Source organism: Alosa sapidissima, chromosome 1 (genome assembly GCF_018492685.1).
Source record: "Alosa sapidissima isolate fAloSap1 chromosome 1, fAloSap1.pri, whole genome shotgun sequence".
NCBI classification, from domain to species: Eukaryota; Metazoa; Chordata; class Actinopteri; order Clupeiformes; family Clupeidae; genus Alosa; species Alosa sapidissima.
This window is the reverse complement of record NC_055957.1, coordinates 28,730,549-28,750,548: the sequence shown is the minus strand read 5'-3', so window position 1 is coordinate 28,750,548 and position 20,000 is coordinate 28,730,549. Positions and strand designations below refer to the sequence as shown.

General features: G+C 45.3%; 2 protein-coding genes across 7 annotated transcripts in view; one reads left to right on the top strand and one right to left on the bottom strand.

Annotated features, from left to right (window-relative positions):
• Positions 1-20,000, bottom strand: part of hs6st1a (heparan sulfate 6-O-sulfotransferase 1a) — a 111,385-nt gene that overhangs the window by 26,674 nt on the left and 64,711 nt on the right. The gene's annotated exons all lie outside the window — the stretch shown is intronic.
• Positions 2,782-7,915, top strand: LOC121713957 (zona pellucida sperm-binding protein 3-like). 5 transcript variants are annotated; one of them, XM_042099096.1, is made up of 12 exons: positions 2,782-3,292; positions 3,487-3,602; positions 3,712-3,815; positions 4,325-4,499; positions 4,874-4,991; positions 5,171-5,253; positions 6,119-6,306; positions 6,494-6,598; positions 6,845-6,931; positions 6,993-7,097; positions 7,427-7,458; positions 7,537-7,915. In XM_042099096.1, exons 1-12 carry the CDS (start codon positions 2,870-2,872, stop codon positions 7,864-7,866), a joined length of 1,866 nt encoding a protein of 621 aa, XP_041955030.1. In that variant the 5' UTR covers positions 2,782-2,869; the 3' UTR covers positions 7,867-7,915. The 5 variants fall into 5 exon arrangements, with proteins under 5 accessions (XP_041955030.1, XP_041955039.1, XP_041955013.1 ...); XM_042099105.1 differs by having other exon boundaries at positions 2,782-3,209; positions 7,427-7,915; XM_042099079.1 differs by having other exon boundaries at positions 6,119-6,297; positions 7,427-7,915.

Below are 20,000 nucleotides of genomic sequence, written 5' to 3'. Positions count from 1 at the left end.
TTACACACTGGCTGGGAGAGGGGACTTTGACCTCACAGCTCTGATGGAGGGAGGAGAGAGGGACAGAGAGGGAGAAAGAGAGGGAGAAAGGGGGAGCCGTGGCCTACTGGTTAGCGCTTCGGACTTGTAACCGAAGGGTTGCCGATTCGAACCCCGACCAGTAGGCCATGGCTGAAGTGCCCTTGAGCAAGGCACCTAACCCCTCACTGCTCCCCGAGCGCCACTGTTGTTGCAGGCAGCTCACTGCGCCGGGATTAGTGTGTGCTTCACCTCACTGTGTGTTCACTGTGTGCTGAGTGTGTTTCACTAATTCACGGATTGGGATAAATGCAGAGACCAAATTTCCCTCACGGGATCAAAAGAGTATATATACATATACATACATACTTATAGAGAGGGAGAAAGAGTGGGAGGTTCTGATACATTTTTCAGTTAATTATCCAGGCCTTAAGAACAAGGAATGCACAAAAAGAGGTGAGGAAGGCCACCACCCTTCTCTCTCCTCTCTGCTTTCTTTCATTCTCTACTTCTTTCTGCTTTCTTGTGTTCTCTCTCCATCTCTCTGCTTTCTCTCACTCTTTTGAAAGTTGAGATGTGTGGAAGAAACATATAGATCTTCCAGTAGTAGTTCAGGAAAACTGAACAGAGATACACTGTAGACAGAGAGAGAGAACAAGAAAGAAAAAAGAGGGAAAACAGGAAAAGAGAGAGAGAGGGAGAGTGGAACGTAGTGTTGAGCACATCCCACAGCTCAGCCCTGATCTTCTGCACTCTTCAAACATGTCAGGCCTCTGTGTCCTCTGTGAACCACAGTGGGAAGCCCACACACACACACACACACACACACACACACACACACACACACACACACACACACACACACACACACACACACTGCACACACACACACACACACACACACACACTGCACACACACACACACACACACACACACACACTGCACACACACACACACACACACACACTGCACACACACACACACACACACACACACTGCACACACACACACACACACACACTGCACAAAGCTCGAGGGGGCCCAGTTGTCTTCTCTCCACCGGCAGTCAAAGCACCATTTCCTAAAGAGAGAAGGGAAGTGTGGTGTGTGTGTGTGTGTGTGTGTGTGTGTGTGTGTGTTCTACACACACACACACTTGACATTTTATCAGTTATCAGCAGGAAGCACACACTGTCTTTACCCCAATCCAGTAAATAAGCCTTCCTGCCTTGGGACAAAAACATTTCCCATCCATCTCCAAAACACACACACACGCACACGACAGTACATCATCCAAACCCAAGAATCCACACAAATGCATCTTGCCATTAACACACATCCTACATCCAGTGTGGTATGACATGTTAAGAATGAATGTACCGTATGTGTGTTTGAAAAAAACAGGTCCACAAGTCTTTGATCTTTTGCAAAGCATAGAAAATGTGCAGGAAAAATAGTAGAATAAATGCACCAACCAGACATATACACACACACACACAACCCTTCTTCTTAGCCACATGATAGAAGTTAAAGGAAAAACTCCTTGAGAAAGTATAGTAATGCCTGCAGGATATTAACTTGAGGTTTACTGTAATTATATTTTCCCCTCCTTCTTTCTCTGTCCCATTCTTCTGCTTTCCTCACTCTTTCACTTCATTCCTCCAACTTTTTATATCCCTCTTTTACTCTCTTCCCCATCTCTATCTCTCTTTTTCTTCCACTATATCCCCCTCTCTCTCCTTCCCCATACCTCACTTTATTTATCTCCCTCCGTTTCTCTCTCTCTCTCCGCTGCAGGTAGCACATGTCTCCCAGTCACAGTCCCGGATAATTGGTCCTGGGGACCTCGTTAAAGAAGCAATTTATAAACGTTTTCTGCATGACAACACTGTGCTGCATCCCTCCTCCACCTCTAGCGTGTGATGACGGTGTCAGGAGGGCTGTATTACTTCTAGTGTCATTCTGTGCTCACATTATTATGGGGAAACACACAGCAGCATCTGATCAGGGCTGTAACACTCAATTAGGTGAATGGGCACGCTGTAAAGGCCATGGGATACATATGACCATGCTATTCACTGGCGTGTGTGTGAATTTGAGTGGAGAGAGAGGGTATGTGTGAGTTTGTGTGTACCTGGACTTTGTGTGTGTGTTTGTGTGTGTGTGTGCATAAGTGTTTGTACACTGCCCTCTGCCCATTCCTTCTCCCCTTTTTAGGTGATTGCGTTGCTTTTTGGAGATGGCCGGGAAGAAGAAAGGGCTTTTCTCAGGCAATCAGTCAGTCACACAGTCATATGTAATCTTACCTGTCTGAAATCAATGAGAGACAAATATCTCACTGATAGTGCCTTTTCATTATAGAGAGAGTGAGAGAGAGACCGAGAGAGAAAGAGAGAGAGACCGAGAGAAAGAGAGTCTCATCATTACCAAAGGAGACTGGAGAAAAGAGGGAGAGTACACAGAAGAAGAGCCATTCTCTAAGTAGCCATGAACCCCTGCTCTCGTGCCACTATAACTAACTATAAGGCACACCAGCCCACACAAGGGGAGAGAGCCAGATTGTATGCTTAAAGCCTGAGACAGATGCACTGTCATGCACTGTAACTGTGCTGTAAAAGTGCTGTTGTGTAGAAAGAGAGTGACGTCACTACACTCGGACCCAGGTGGTGATCGTCAGTAGCCTAATTAGGGCTTCCTCATAGACTTGCAGGTGGCATGGCTGTTAAGCCTGATTGGGTTCACTATAAAACATGTAGCCTGTTGCTATCAGAATCAGTAGTGACTCTGCTGAATCTGGAGTAGAGAGGGAGAATAACAGTGTGGAGTTCATTCAGCTGAACGTCGTGAATCATGCGGCAGCTTGTAAGTTTGTTTTGCAGTGCTTTCACCATTGCCTGTTTGCTGCCGGTTTTCGTGTCCGCTCTTCCGCGCAGTGTTAGGCTGATGCCAGAATGGCAGCAGCCGTCTTCCTTGCCTCAGAAAGGCCTCGCGCCCTCCCCGTTGAACCCTACACCTGCTCCTAGTCGGCCCCAGGCCAAGGGCGAGAGCGACGAACGCCGACCGGATATAGCCAGGATAAAGGTAATCTGCCACTCGGACTACATGGAGATCCAGATGGACGCTGATCTGCTGGGCATGGGCATCCTGGTTGATGTGGAGGACATCCGGCTGGGCCGTAGTGACCAAACCGGTGAGTCATGCAGGGCCTTTCCCACCGAGCACGAGAAGTACAGTATCGCTGCTGCGCTGACTGACTGTGGTACGGAGCATGTGGTGAGTTTCTCTGGAACTTCTGTGTGGATGAGGTGCGATTTAAGCCTAACCTTAATTAGCTATGTTTATATTCAGTTTTTTCTGATTTTGCATTGATTAAACATCCACTTGATCCTATAGTGGGTTATCGTGGTCTCAAATAGCCTATAGACTAGAGTTTACGTTTATTCATTGCCCCCTCCCTCCTTCCCTAGATCACCAAAGACCATCTGCTCTACACCAACACCCTGGAGTACTCTCCTGGCCCCTCCTCGGACGGCTTGATCCGAACTCAACCGGCGTCCTTTCCCATTGTGTGCTACTATAAAAGGTAAGCCTGTCCATGGGGCTCCAATCCACTTTTTCTTTCTTTTTTTTTTCCTCTGCTCCCACACCCCACCCACCGCCCTCTCACTTCTCTCCATCTTGTGTCCCTACAGGAAGTTTGACCTGAGCAGCATCCGTGTGATGCCCACGTGGCTCCCCTTCATGTCCACGCGTGCTGACGAGGGCCAGCTGGCGTTCTCTCTCCACCTCATGACTGGTTTGTGCCATGGGTCACGTCCATAACGCCAACTAAATGTCATTGTATTTGTATGATGTGAATGTAGAACTTACACTTACAAAAACTTCACATAATCAACCAAGAGAATGCTCAAATTTCATACCATGGCATTGTGTTGATGTTATGGACGTGACCGTTTTGTGTGCAATTGGCCTCTAATTTGAGCTCATTTAGTAATCAGGCTAAATCTTAATTTATAACCAAGACCAAGCTCATTTAGTTATGATGCTGAATGTATTCTATTACCTTAACCAAGCTCCAAAGCACATTGGTGGGTCTGCTTCACTCTTCACCATGTGACCTGATGGCTGTAGGTGTTCCCGATACCCTTTGCTCATTAACTGACTGTGCTTTGCTAACAGTGTTTATATGCAGCCCCAACTCATGAAGATATGACTGAAGGTCTCTTCTGACCCAATGAAATGTCCTGCTGCTGGTGTTGAGGAAATGCAGCCTTTGTACATTTAGATTGAAATTTCTGTCTGCAGATGACTGGGTGTCCCAAAGGGCTACTACCACATACTACTTGGATGAAATCCTCAACATCGAGGCCTCGGTCGAGCAGTTCAACCATGACCCCATGTGGGTTTTTGTTGACCACTGTGTCGCCACGGTGACCCCTGATGTTGAGTCTGTGCCCCGATATGACTTCGTTGAGCAGGGGTAAGCTATGACCACCTGTGTTCCAGCTCATGTGTAGAGGTTTACACACCTGGTAGTCACTATTTTGGTTCTCCTTCATATTCCAGGGGGGTATTCCAAGAACATTGTTTACTGACAAACCTGGGTAAGTTAACCCAAAGTAAGTGGTAAACCTCCTAATGGAAGAACTGTATGGCACCATTCCCCTAACAAAACAATGCCATAGTGCTCTTGTTTTAGGTTTACCACTTACTCTGAGTTAACTTACCCTGGTTTGTCACTAAACCACGTACTTGGAATACCCCCCCCCCCCCCCCTCCAGACCAGGAACTAGATGTAGGGTGTTTGTATTTACTCTTCAATGCTAACTGCCCCCCCCCCCCCCCCCCCCCCAGTTGCCTGATGGACAGCTTCCTGACTGGCTCTAGCGCTCGGTTCCTGCCCCGTCTTCAGCACAACAAGCTCCAGTTCCAGCTGGAGTCCTTCCGGTTCCACCAGGAGGAACGGACTGAGGTGTGTGTGTGTGAGATTGGGTTCTAGACTCTTTGGGTTTGTTTGTATGGCAAACCAGGGCTTACAGTAGCAGAATTGTCGCTGCCAGTGCAAAAACCTCTTTAGTAAGCAGAGGTGTTGTGTCTTATCCAGTTTGTTTGACTAGGTGTGTTTATTGCCCCCCCCCCCCCCCCACCCAGATGTACATCTCGTGTTTGTTGAGGGTCGAGACAGGCACTGCGCCGGACGGCATGCGCCGCGCCTGCTCCTTCATAGACAACAGGTTGGTGACCAGTTGATGTACCACACTGCAAAAAATGAATTCTAACCAAGTGTTATTGCTCTTATATTAAGATTAAAAAATCTATTTGGTATTGTTTTTAGTATGAAAAGACTTACCTAGCGCGCCCTCTCAAAAGATCATTTTGACTTAATTTAAGAAGACTTTAACTTATTTTAAGGAGTCTTTTATCAAGGCAAATTTGCTCAACGCACTGGCAGACAAATTTGCTTTTCAAGATGAGATGTCTTAAAATAAGTCAAATTGTTTTTAAATTAAGTCAAATGATTTCACAATTAAGCACTAGGTAAGTCTCTATACTGAAAACAATACCAACTAGTTTTTTTTAATCTTGATAAGATTAATAACACTTGATTAGATTTTGTTAGATAAGCAGTTTTTGCAGTGCAGTGACTAAAAACACAAGTTGCCTTGGTAACCACTTTAATAATCTAATGACCTAAGTTTAAATTGGTGTATTTGGATTCTTGTGCTCATTATTTAAATGATTGTATTTGTCATGCTATCCTGTGATTGCATCACTATTACACATAAAAGCTCAATTTTGTTTTTGTAAGAACAATGCTTTAGGGCTCTGACTAAATGTATAATATAATGTTACTACTTGACCACCTACTTTGAATAATCCTGAGATGTGACGTGTATTGGGACCCATAATGTAATACTGCAAGACTTGTCGATGTTAGTGGTTATTAGTTTTGTTTACCTTTCTTGCACTCCGCTAGACATGACTACTTTAAATACATGGCACTCTTTCTAATGCGAAACTGTGTGTTCGTTCATTAGGCATGTTGGTGAGCGACAACTGCAGTGCTTAATGTCTGTTCTTCCCACCTGTGGCCACTAGCTGGCAGTCTGCTGACAATGAGGACTGGCTCTGTGACCGCTGTGTGTCTCCTGCATCCAATCAGAAGAGCTCCATGCTGGCCTCCCAGAGTTCTACTGGTAGCGGTGGCACTGGTGGCAGCAGCGCTATGGTACACCCCGGGCCCAGGTCGGCACTCAGTAGTCTGGACTCCACCAGAGGTACCGGAGGTATCAGTCTGGGCGGACCATGAGTTTTTTTTTTTTTTTTTTTTTTAAATGTTGACATTAACAGTTTATAGGAGTCATACGGCCTAAATGAAGTAGGCTAGCAATTAAGAGTGAATTGAATCCTCTTGCGCTCATGCATGTGTCCATATAATGTGGAGGTGTGTCAACTCTGCTGGTGTGTGTTTAGGTTGGGAGAAACAAGAGCGTGTGGGTCCAATCTCTGTGTTGAAAAAGGCCAAAAGACCACTGGCACCACCAGAAGCAATGCATGGCCTCTCAGAACCCATGCCAGGTGAGCAGGCACAAGAAAGACGTTTCTAGAATATTCTGAATATTCTTTTTGTGGGGGGTAAAAAAGGGTGTGATCATTCTGGCAGTATGGAAGGTTTTAGCGTTTGTAGCAGTAACATTTGTAGCATTTGCTCTTGAAACTTCTGCCTTGTGGTGCATCAGAGGCTTTTGAGTGCAGCTGATGTGTTCAAGTGTGGCAGTGCATCAGATGACTTGCTGGCATGGGTAATGGTTGTCTGTCTTTCAGAAACTAACATGGCCACGTCTGTCGACATGGGACCAAGAAGTTATTCTCCCCGCAATGATGGTGTCCCCTGGGAGCTTGACAAGCCAGGTATTTATTATAATCATAATTATTTATGTTAATTATATTAACATTTAATTTAAATCAATAGCATCTCTTTGGTTCTCAGTTAATAAGAATGTAGCAGTTATCCAAAGTCCAGATGGCAATGTCAACCAGTTCTTTGACCTGTGGAAAAAGCAAGCATCCCAAAAAGGTATTTACCTATAAAAATCCTACCCCTCCACTCATACACATTTCTTAAGTGACTGTAGAAGTTTAAATTAAATTGGTGTATTTGGATTCTTGTGCTCATTGATTTAAATGATTGTATTTGTCATGGTATCCTGTGATTGGTGAATCACTATTGCATGTAAAAGCTATTTTATATCTATTGCAAGTAAACATTTTTGTTGTGCAAATGCTTGAGGCTTAATGAAAATGTTGCTAGTTTGATTCAGTTCAGAGACAGATCTGCACCTGATGTCTGGGGTGGGGTGTCTCTAAATGATTGCAACCACACACACCACCTTTTCTCTTGGACAGACTGGACCGAATTAATGCAGCTTTTGCTGAAGGCGTCTTCACCTGCCGTCACCAGTGCAGAGACCACTGCAGAGGCCCTGGTGCCCAGCGAGGCAATGCCCCTGCCGAAGGCGTCTTCACCTGCCGTCACCAGTGCAGAGACCACCACAGAGGCCCTGGTGCCCAGCGAGGGAATGACCCTGCCGAAGGCGTCTTCGCCTGCTGTCACCAGTGCAGAGACCACCACAGAGGCCCTGGTGCCCAGCGAGGGAATGACCCTGCCCCTGCCTGCAGAGGAGGAATCCACTGCTGCTCCTGCTCTTCTGCCACTCACCCCGGGATACAAAATGGCTGACCTAAAGCTTGACGTTGATGTTGCCATGGAAATGCATCCGTCCTCCCCAGCTCCACTCAAAGAGGATGTGGTGATGTCAGACAACAAAGATGAGGACTTCAGTTGAAGAGGTCTTGCAAGCTTCCATGGTTTGAGAAATAAATGTTCCAAACTGAGCTTTTGTGTGGTGGTTTGTCCTTTTGTCACTCAAAGAGTGTTTACGTTTTTTCCCCCTGTCCATATCCAGAAGTTGGAAATTCCAATGGTATAAAGGGGATGATTCCATGACTACGCTGCCACCCAGTGGAATTCAACAGTTAACGTAACATTAGCTACTCGCAGCATTTCTGGTTATTCCCCAAGAAAGGTTTGTTTTACAGTCATCCCTGTGCATAGGCCTACTTACATTTTTAAATTAACATTCACCATCATACTTGGAAATTGTGTTCAAGCTACAATCTTATTTAACATGAGGCTTTAAAAATGTCATTAATTATAATACAAGGAAAGCATTTTCTGAAGGAAATGCAGTGCATGCAAAGTTGTTGGTTGCTAGGGTAATCATGCTGGTTAAGTTGGTAGCTAAGTTTGGTTGCTAGGGTAGTTGAGGTGGTTGCTGTGCTATAAGTGGTTGCTAGGGTACTTAAGGTGGTTGCTAGGTTGTTGCTAGGGTCATTATAGTGGTTGCTATGCTATAAAATGTGTAAATAATAAAAAAAAAAGTAAGAATAGTTGAAAGTTATTGAAATTGGGAGAAATGGAGAGCGATAGGAGAAAGTGAAGAAAAAGAAGTGAAAGTTGATTTGAAGTGAGCTGTTCAGTTGAATGAACAGACACTAAGAAAAGGTTCCACTGCATTTGCTGCAGTCAATGAGCGCACAGGTTGCATAGATTGCATTCTAATTCCTTAATAGCTTATTATGATGCCATAAAGCCAATGTTAAGTCTATGGGAATTTAAGTTTAGTTTTTATTTAATATCTCAAAGTAAAAGTTGTAGAAATATGATGTCATCGGACCAAAAGGTTCAAGCACTACGTGTCAAAGTTTGAACCAAGCGGTTCAAGCCAAATTGGGGCCTGGAAGAATAATAACTAGAAAATGTAATTCCAGGGAATTACCAGTGCATGAAAATGTAAAACATATGGTGTGAATATATTATTTAAACAGATGATGTGCTAATTGGCTAACTATGTTAACACTGTAAACAAGTTAACTGTGCCAACAGTATTAGTTTTCTAACTGATGTTTTCTAGCAGTCATAGTACCTAGGGTACTTATGGTGGTTGCTATGCTGTTGCTAGGGTACTTGAGGTGGTTGCTATGCTGTTGCTAGGTTAGTTGTGGTGGTTGCTATGCTGGTTGCTAGGTTAAACTCATTGGTTGCTAGGCTGTAACTGTGGAAGTGGTTGCTAGGCTGTTGCCTGGGTATTTGACATGGTTGCTATATTGGTTGCTAGGTAGATGAGGTTTAATATAGTTGGTATGACTGAACAGTTAAATAGGTGGATAGTTTAAATGGTTAAATTATTTGCTAGGTAGATGAGGTTTAACATAGATCTCAATACAAATTACAAGTACCAGAAGTCAGGGTAGCACCAAAAGCGGGGGAGGGGGCATTTTGGATCATATTTACATAATAAGACATAATAAAATTAATCTGAAAATGTAAAGCACTATACAGATTGTACATAAAAAAAGTTGTCATTTTTAGATTCCCAGAGCCAAAGCTTTGAAATGGTGTATAACATTACTATGCTACATAGCAATATGGTGCATACAATTGATTTATAATGTGTGGGGGAGGGGGGTAACCGTCCCGCCAGCGGGATATGAGGATTAATATAGTTGGAATGACTGAACAGTAAAATATGTGGATAGTTTAAATGGTTACATTTTTTGCTAGGTAGATGAGGTTTAATATACAGTAGTTGGAATGATTGAACAGTTAAATAGGTGGATAGTTTAAATGGTTAAATTATTTAAAAGGGAATTATTGTAGTGAGGACTTATTTTGAAACAGTTGTGGACAGAGGAAACAGTTGTGTAGTCTTAAAGGACCAGTATGTAGGAAATAATGGAAAATAAATTGTAACCATTCCAAAAACTATCATCATATGTCATCAGAGAGTAAGGAAACATGATGAATTGAAGTAATGGCTTATTTGACAACATTACTTTAACCCGTAAAACCAGTGAAAAAGTTACGGGGCGGAATATCATGGAGTTTTCGTTTATGTTTTGAACAATTAATTCTAGAATAGCGTATTAATAATGGGCTGGCGCGTCCCCCCCATTTGGGTTGCCAAATTAGCAAAGGCCAACTGTCAACAGCTGTCAGTTGTAGTCATGAACGAGTAGCCTACGAGAGGCAGGCAAATTTCCAAAATTAAAACAAGAAACCAATTAAGTGGACATCGGAGGAGCTTCCTGAGATGGCGACGTCTTTATTAAACAAAGAATATAAAGTCTGACGCAGAGCTGGCCATATTTCTCCACGACAGGTAGCCTAGGCTAAACTTCATCTGCATCGCTAACTTCAGCTAAATATGTTACGTTGGTTAGAGAGGTATTTTTTGTTTTCACTGTTTCCGTAATGTGTAGCTGGGTCATCTGGCAACCCAGAAGAGGCTTGCGTCTAGGTAGTCTTGACAACGTTCACCAGTGTTTTGATTTTGGCCTACAGAACCTTCGGTAACAATCCTACAAATCACTATTTAAGAGAATGAGACTGTATGCTTAAAGTCTGAGACTGGCAGTTGCTGCAGGTGGCCTGGCCACCTGGCATAGGATTCTAATTGCTTAATTGCCGTATTGTGATGTCATCAGCCCAATGTTAAGTCTATGGGGAAATTTTGAATAGTTTTTAATTAATAGTTTACAATGTTTAAAAGATGAAAAATACAAAGCCTAAGTAAGACCTACAGTACGTAACATAGTTTGAATGAAGTTTCTACGTTAAACGGTTGAAACTGCATTAGAAGAAAAAGAATAAAATGCCTAGGAAGAACAGTACAGTGCATTTTCATGCACTGTAATAAGAAGCCTAGGAAGAACAGTACTGTAATGAGATCCATGCCAAAACAGAGCAGGTCTGAATCAATTGGAACAGCAGGGCATACGCACACACACGCACAAACATCCCCAAGTACCACACCCACACACACAGACCCATACTGCATCCCGTCCAACACACACACACACCCTAACCCACAGTCACATTGGAATCATGCAGTAGCCCCTGCACCAGCAGGCTCCCACCACTGGGATAATTAGCAGCAGTATACCAGCTGTATGTGCGTCCCTCTACAGACCATATGAGAGAGATGGAGGTACAGACAGGAAGGAGGGCAGTGAGAGTGTAAAGGAGAAAGATGGAGAGAGAGAGGGTGGGATAGAGGGAGAGAGTGAGGGATGTGTCTAATGAAAGTGGAGGAAAGGGCAGCACGTCTCAGTGATTTCGATGAGTCTGTCTCATCCAGTCATCTGCAGTTAAATGTCAGAGAACTCTCCAGAAAATCCTCGTGAAAGGGAGCGAGAGAGAGGAAGAGGCGAAGGAGAGATGGAGGAGGTGAGTCATCCTCTCAGCTCATCAGCCGTCTCTTCTGCTCTTCCTACAGCACACCAGACCAGATCAGGCCAAACTTGTGCACATGAGTGACAGGACGAGAGGTGTGTGTGTGTGTGTGTGTGTAAAAGAGAGAGAGGGGAATGGGGCGAGGGGGTCGGACTGAGAATAGTCCGGAAAGTGATGGGACGGTAGAGAAACAGTACAGTCTGAGGGGCGCTTTCGATGAGCGAGCTTGTCTTGTCAGTAAGTGACAGCTGTCACGCCCAGCGGGGAGTCTAGATCCAGTGATGAACATGCTGATTTGAAACTTTAATTAAAACTGAAATACCAGCTCCGCCTCACACATTGACTATTCCGCAGTGTGTACTGTACACACAACCCTCACCCTAACTCTCTCTCTCCAAACGTGTGTGTGAGTGAGAGAGAGAAAGAGAGAGGGAAAGAGAGAGAGAAGAGAGAAAAATAAAATAAATAAAAAATAAACACACACACACACACAAACACATACACATGCATGCGCGCACCCACATATACACATCATATAGAACGAAGACCATACTTTTCATTATTTCACTTCTGGTTGAATTCTTATTGCCTCTTTTCCCGATGCAGAGGCAGGGAAAAAAGACAAGCCCAATCTCTTTCTCCTTTTCTCTCTTTTTTCATCTCCTTCACTCTCTCTCTCTCTCTCTCTCTTGCAGCAGCAGCCCAGCTCTCAGCTCTCTGCTATGGCTAAGCAGCTTATTTATTTGGCCGGGAAGATAAGTTAATCCAAAAAACATATTTACACATGTGGAGAGAGAGGGAGGAGCAGAAAAAGGAAGAGGAAAAGAGAGGAAGAGGAGAAGAGAGGAAGAGACAGAGAGAGATAGAAAGAGGGAGAGAGCTGGCTGTGGAACTCATTAACTCATTCCGTGATGCTCCTGATTCTCAAAAATGTTTGCTATTTTTTTTAAGTTTGCACCAGAATTTATGATTTTTTTTATAAATCACATTTTTATTACCTTTATACCTTTATTAAGTAATCAATCAAACTGCAGTTAGGTTGGCTTCGTTTGATTAAGTAGAAATAAAAACAACCCAAGTACAGTTTGACTGATATTACCTGGAGCGCACCACAATCAAAACATGATTGATATCGTCAATAATGTATTCTCAAAAAACATGACAAACAGAGATACGGTATCCCTTTTTGCAAACAAACTCTTCACTCACAGTCAGAGAATAAGAGCGGCTTAACGTCAATATAAATATCACCATAAATGCATGCAGAACTCTGAATAAAAGTGAGCCAGGCAGCAGCAGCAGTACTGGGCTCCAGTTAGAGGGATGGCGCTGCCAGTTAGCCCTAAAGTGGACTCCCTCTGGGACCCTCACTCAAGATTCAGCACAGATGCACAGCTGAGACAAACAGAAAAAACCAACAACAATAACTTTCCCAAAACACACACCCGCAACTCGGAACAGTCTATTCTGCTGCCAGAGCAATCATGTACAGTATGTCTCCGGGCCCCAGACTGCCCGCTGTTCAGCTCTGAAGGTCCACATACAGTCAATGGCCAGCAATCAAGTCAGGGCTCTGCATCTTTACACAAAAGCTCTACTGCCATGTTCACATTCCACAGGCTCCATAAAAAAGCTCATTCACCATGTTTGGGGATCTACAGGTCTATACAAAAGCTCAACTCCCATGTTGGACACTACTACAGTTTTATCTGTGCAAACACTATTTACAGATTATCCCGCCTTCCTGGCCAATTCAACTGCTCCCCCGTACAGAGAATAAATCAGGGAGAAATAGGGGTGGGGGAGCGGTTTGCTACAGGCGACACTATTAATAAGATTAGCCAAGCCTGTCATCTGCCCTCACCACCAGTCACCAGCCAAGACCACTATCTGTCCACAACAGCCACACAAAGCAACACAAACACATAGACATTAACAATGCACAGAGAGAACACAGACATTGAAGATAAATACATGAACAAAGATAAAACACACGCACGCACACACACACACACAAACAATATGGAGAATATCAACATTCATAAACAGAGTGCCTGCCCAGGTGGGTATGTGAGAGACTGGCATCCGTTAAGAGGACCTGGGCATGGCAAAATAGTGCTATGCCATTTGTTTCTTTTTTCCCCCATACAGCTAATCCTGGCACTTCCCAGCACTGTGGGTGCCAACATAAGATCCCGACACAAAAGGCATGCACACACACACACACACACACACACACTCTGCTGAAGATGACCATGTAGGCTGTGCATTCTAAAGCAAACACACACCTGAAAACACGGGGGAATAGAGGGATGCAGTACTGAGGTCAGGATGGATGACACCCTCTAATGGAAGGCCCCTCAGAACAATAGAATCACCACACACGTGGGTGAAAAGAACCATGATGACAAGTAGGTCGTGATTTGAAGGGGTTGCAGTATTATGCATAATAATGTGACAGAAGCATATTTAAAATGAAACAATAATAGACACATGCTTCACGTTGGATATGATGAAAAAGTAGGAAACAAGTGACCTAGTGTCTGCCATAGCAGAGTCGAATGAGGACCCGCCCGTGTTGTTGATTTGCAATTGTGATTGCTTTAGCCATGTTAATAAATTAGCTTTAGCTTACTCTTGTGCAACACACTTTGCTCATTGGTTGTTGATTTGCTCATTGCCTGTTGCCCATCATTGAAATTAGAGCCCCTATATGTCTCTAATAGATGAGGCTTATTTAGGTCTTCTGAAACCAGATAATCCCTTACTGTGTCGATCTTAACATAACTCTTGGCTGATCCAGAATCAGTTCTCCCCATCATTCTAACCATAAAAAAACCTTTTAGATCCCACTCCAGGACTGTGCTGGCCCTGGCTACCCACTGATAAAACAAGTGTCCTTGTTTTTGCAACATCAAAGCACTGGGTCAAGGGCTTGGAGTGTTACCTCTCCTTTGAGTCTAAATTCCACTTCATCTCAGTCAGACTGCAGGGGTGGGAATAAGTCACTCACTCACTTTCTCTCACTCTCTGTCTCTCTCTCTCTCTCACACACAGACACACACACACACACACACACACACACACACACAAACAATCTTAAAACGAATGTGTTGAAAACAACATAACTTCACAAATTCTCTGTGTCCACATAGGGACAACACAGTTTGTGTTGTTTCCTTTTTTTATTTGTTACACAATATGTGTTGAAAACAACACAACTTGCAACAACACATCTCTGTGTCCAGATAGGGACAACACATTTGTTTTAAGAGCACACACACACACACACACACGCACACGCACGCACACGCACGCGCACGCACACGCACACGCACGCACACACACGCACACACACACACACCTCTACGGGCTGCAGTGTAGAGGCCCCCACCCACCCTCCCTATAAAACTGGCCGTCACGCGCCGACAAACCCAAATATGAGAAATAAAACACCTGGAGGCATTAACAGGCCAAATCACAGCCCTCCATCAGCGGCTGGCCATGCTGCCATTACGGCAGACATGCACAGGAACGTGGAGGTCACGTCCCATCAGGCTCCGCCAGGCCTGCCACCGTGCAACGTGCATTACAGGATGTCATTTAACGTGGAGGAAAAGAGCGGATTTCAATGTTGCTGTCAACTGTTGCGAAAAATGTACTTCCCTGAATTTCTGTTTTCATTTTATTTTGTATTATTTTAGTTTGTTTTTTTCCTGTAATCCTTTCCTGATAACCCAGCGGCTTGCTTCACTGCATCTCAAACCAACGCACTGGACCGTTAAAGCAACAGTGTGAAGGAATTTTTGCTTACCTAACAGCACAAAACTTTAGCTTAAGCCAGGGGGAAAATAAATAGAAGACAGCTGCTCCTTTGGTTACCGGCCTACACACTCCCTGCAAGAAAACAAACACACACAAAAAAACAGACCGCTGTCCAGCTCACAGCTTTTGATTGTTCACAGGGTCTTATCTTGTGATCGGGTCAGCATGGTTAACACCCCCACAGAGGTAGCCCTCCTTCTCTTCTTCTCTCTCTCTCTCCCTCATCCCTCGCTCGCCGCCTCCTCCTCTTCTCTCTCGGCCCCGGGGGCCGAGCCAAGACCACGAGCCGCCGACACAAATGTACGCTCATCAGGAGTCCCGACGTGAGTGCTGGCTGTCAACAAGTCTAGGCACGGTGCTCTCAGAGTGAGTCACACACACACACACAAACACACACACACACACACTTGTATACACACACACACACACTTCCTCACCAGGAATCTGAGTGTGAGACAGAGAAGAGGCAGCCCACCAAGGACACAAAAAGAGACCTCAGGAACGCTCTTGTTCTTCAAGTGCTCTCAGCTCTGCTATGAGAAAAAAGAACCTTCATCTGAAGTCTAGAGTGCAAGCTTTAAGGTGCAATAAGGTGCAAGAAAGCCCGCTTCAGCAGAAGCCTAATCCCCTTAGGAATCCAAACACTCAACAACACAAAGCCCACAAATAAATATATGCAGTGCAATAATGTATATTTTTCCCATGAAACCCCCAATAATTTATGTAAAAGTCTGTGTCAATTGCCTGTGATGTATGTAAGGTGTATGTCTGTATGTCATTCCTATGTCTGTGTTCATGTATGTGCCTTTCTGTGCCTGTGACCATGCAGGATGAAAAGCTGTATGGAAAATGTGAAAAAAGAATTTCCCTAAGGGGACAACTAATAAACTAACTAACTAACTAACTTTACATTTCTGAAAGCTCAGAGCAAATACAGAACACAGGAATCGTTAGGTTCAGCTCCTCCCAATAACGGCAATATCAACCAGAGAGAGAGACCAAATGCACCCATGCAGAGATAAAGCAACTCACCACTGTACAAAGATATCACACAGAACAACCCTGGGGCACAAAGATAAATAATAAACCAGAAACAGAAACACAATCACAAATAAAACTTGTAAGTTGAGAGAAAGACACCAGGGTCCATATGGGATAGAGACTTCTTTTTAACAAGCCTAATGGAGAAAATATACAATTCATTGCAGTCCCCCTTGTGGGACTCAAACCGATCAATAGAATTACTGAGCACGTTTGCTGAAATTGACTGGCTGATCAGATCGGACCCATAATTGATTTGCACATCTTCGCCCCCTTTCTACTTTCCTCCTTTTCCTTCACTCCTCCACTCCCTGTCCACTGCCTGAGGCCTCCAACAGAGTGGCCGACAGGACGCAGAAACGCAGGGGCCAAAGAGCGCAGGGGAGAGGGGAGGAGGTGGTGGTGCAGTTAAGGAGGGAGAAGGCAGCAGCCGCGCTTTTTTAGAAGAGAGGGATAGAGAAGGGAGAGAGAGAAAGGGGGATGAGAGAAAATGAGACAGAAAAAAAAGAGAGAGAGAGAGAGAATACTAGAGAAGGATACTGATAGACTACATTGGAAAGGTGGAAATGGAAAAGAGTAAAACTGTGACTGAAGCGAGCCTAAGAAAGCAGGAGAGTAAGACACTGGAAATAAAGAGGAAATAATCTGACCAAGAGAGACAAATACCCAGACAGACCAAAGACAGAGCAGAGGAGGCTAAGAAGAAAAAGAAAAGAAAACAAATCCAGGGACGCTGAGCGGCAGTCAATCTTTGGGCTTCCGGTCCAGCCTCAGACTGGACAAAACGCGCTGCTCGGAGCTAGAGTACGAGGAAAAAGAGGAAGAGGAGGAAGATGAAGAGGAGGAAGGCTTGACTGTTCTCACACCTCTCCCTCCAGAGGCCACCCACTCATTCGCACATCGCTTCCCCAGATAGCTGCAGTGCTGCATGGGGCAGCGACTAGCGACTGTCCCTCTGGCGGAGCCCTGGGACTCGGTGATGGATGAGGTGTTGATGACTAAATTTTTCTCCGGCGACAGGGGGTGAGTGGGAGAGTGAGCGAACGAGCGGGCAACAGAGTCAGGGAGAGAGGAGGAGTGGAAGTGGGTGACCGGGAGAGTGAGAAAAAGAGAGTGAGGTGCGAAGGGTCGAGTCCCCCTCTGGTTGGGGACGCGCAGCGTGGGACTCCATGTTGTGTATGCGGCCGAGAGAAACCCTCGCGTGACAACTGCATAAGTGGAGGGAGGGGGAAAAAGCCTCGGTCCCATTCTCACATTGGATGTGTGCTTGATGTGTCACTCAGCGAGGAGAGGGAAGGAGTCATGCGTGACAGACAGAACCCGGCGAAGGGGTACCGCATCCAAATACCGGCAAGGAGTATCACATCCAACCCACACCCCCACACCCCCCCGCCCCCCCCCCACGTTGTGAGAACAGACAATCCCTCCTCCTCATCCTGGAGTCACCCCCGATACCACCACCATCGCCACCATGCTACAAACAACACTCTCCCCCGCCAGTGACCTTTTTCGACAGCACTTGCCAACGTGTGACTAATGTGCGCTGATTGCAGCCTCGCTCCGACGCAAAACACAATCTGTTCATTAACGTCTCCGGCGCCTATCGACTGGCAAACGGAGTCCAGCATTGGTGAGTGGGAAAAAAAACACTTGAGAAGTGGTCCGCAGAGGACGCTAAAGACGCGGAGAAAAGTGCTGGGTCATCAGCGAAGCCATTTCTTCCCTGCCAGGCCCCTTTAGTTTGCATACACAATGGAGTCAGTGCCTCCCCAGACTGACAATGCAGCACATTTCAGAGTAATGGTGATTAAAAGTCTGGCTTTGTGTCGGCCGACACTTAATAATGCCGTGAATCGATATTGGCCGTCCACTCTCGCACAGATGCGGCTAAAGGGGTCCTGGCCACACTTCTTCAACAGCTATTGTTGCGAGACACACAAAAGAAGTGAATGTGAGAGAGAGGGGAGAGAGAGAGAGAGAGAGAGAGAGAGAGAGAGAGAGAGAGAGAGAGAGAGAGAGAGAGAGAGAGAGAGAGAGAGAGAGAGAGAGAGAGAGAGATGAGAAATGTAAGAGAAAGAATGAGAGGGAGAAAGGGGAAAAGAGAGAGGGAAACCAAGGGAGAATGAGAAAGAAAGGAGGAAACAGAGACAGCAAAAGAGAGGGAGAAAACTACTTAGAAAGTAAATTAAAGGCCCCCTCGGCTAGGGAGGTGGAGAGGGAGAGGCCATTAAAATGTCCTGACTGACGCAAAGCTGATGGGTCATTTCAGCACAGTCCAGCAATTAGGCTAAATGAGAATGGAAAGAGAGAGGGAAAGGGAGGGGGGAACACATACACTTACAACAGCCAATCACCAGGGTGGGAGAGAAACTGTTACGTACAGTAGTCAGGGCCTCCGAATCTTATTTTCATTTGACCCTTTGTGGTCAAATGAAAATGACACTTTGTGGTTAAGATCAGGGTTAGGGGTTGGGTTTGGTGAAGGTGATGTTCAGTAATTGTTCAACAATGGCTACAATGCAACGTATTCTGTCCGAGTAAAGTGTTACGCTACAAGCACACAAAGAGCAGTTGAACACCTCTTGCTGGGGAATCCCTCTGCCCAGTCAACAATTAAGCAATGCAGCATTGATGGAATCATAACAAACCAAGGCAGCACTGTTGCGTTGCACTAGAGAATAGGCTGCTTTCTGCTGAGCCTGCAAACATCCGTCACCCAAGTCTGGGAGAATGGGAACATCATCAGCAAAGAAATATTCCAACCATGAAATCCATCTCTGGGTAAATGACACATGGCGTCGTCACCATATAAGCTCTGATGCAGCGCTATTGTTTGCCGAAGGAAAGCCTGGATGCTTAGAGCCGAGTGACTGAATAGGGGTCGGCAGGGACAGAGCGCTCGGACTGAAGAGTGCTTGTGAAAGCACACCGCCAGGGAACAATGGCTGCTGACACCCAAGATATAGGAAGCCCCCGCCTTGCCCTCCAGGCCTCATATGCTGAAGATAAAGTGGAGAGGTTCCAGCTGCTATCTCGAACTCTCGAGTGTGTGTGTGTGTGTGTGTGTGTGTGTGTGTGTGTGTGTGTGTGTGTGTGTGTGTGTGTGTTACACAGAGAGAGAGAGAGTGCTTGCTGGAATGTGTCAGGGAGCACTGCTGAGTTGCAGCATCTCCCTGTCCCCGTAAATCTCCAGCTTGTTTCCATGGGAATGTGTAACACCCACCGCCTTCCTCCTGTGGCAGAAACCCCCATAATTGCCTCTTTATAGAGCTGGACAAAAGCGACCTAATCCCCAATCCAGCAAGGGAGGGGTCAAAATGTTTGTGTGTGTGTGTTTGTGTGTGTGTATGTGTGTGTGTGTTGCCATAAAACAATGCAAAAAAAAGAAGATCCTGAGACAACTTTAATCACACACTTCTGAACAGAGGCTCTCACCTCCAGCAGTAAGGCTAAGAGGAGCAGGGGGCTCTGCCAACCCTCTGTAGCCCCACAGGTGCTACAGCTCTAGGGGAACGGGGTTGGAGGAGGGGTGGGGGTGATGGGGGGTGTTTCCCTCCTGAGAAGTTACTGAGGGGCCTGGGGAGCTCACAGAAACACTCCATCCCAGTGGATTAGGTGAAATAATAAACCATTTTGTCAGGGCTGCCTTGCCCTTCATAAACTACTAATTAGTCGCTCAGGCTCATTCAGGCGAGACTTTGCCTTTGTTAGGAGTTAAAAAGGATGATCGGTGGGATTTATTTACCATAATCCCCAATGCTGGGAATCTGATTCATTGTAGTTTTAATCTTCAGTGTGATTGGCATTTTAATCTGGCAT

Excerpts from the sequence above, each read along its gene's own strand:
- LOC121713957 (XM_042099071.1), top strand. The coding sequence starts at position 2,870 with ATGCGGCAGCTTGTAAGTTTGTTTTGCAGTGCTTTCACCATTGCCTGT. Across the intron at positions 4,500-4,873 it reads TATGACTTCGTTGAGCAGGG|TTGCCTGATGGACAGCTTCC; the intron begins GTAAGCTATGAC and ends CCCCCCCCCCAG. Across the intron at positions 7,098-7,426 it reads AAAGCAAGCATCCCAAAAAG|ACTGGACCGAATTAATGCAG; the intron begins GTATTTACCTAT and ends TCTCTTGGACAG.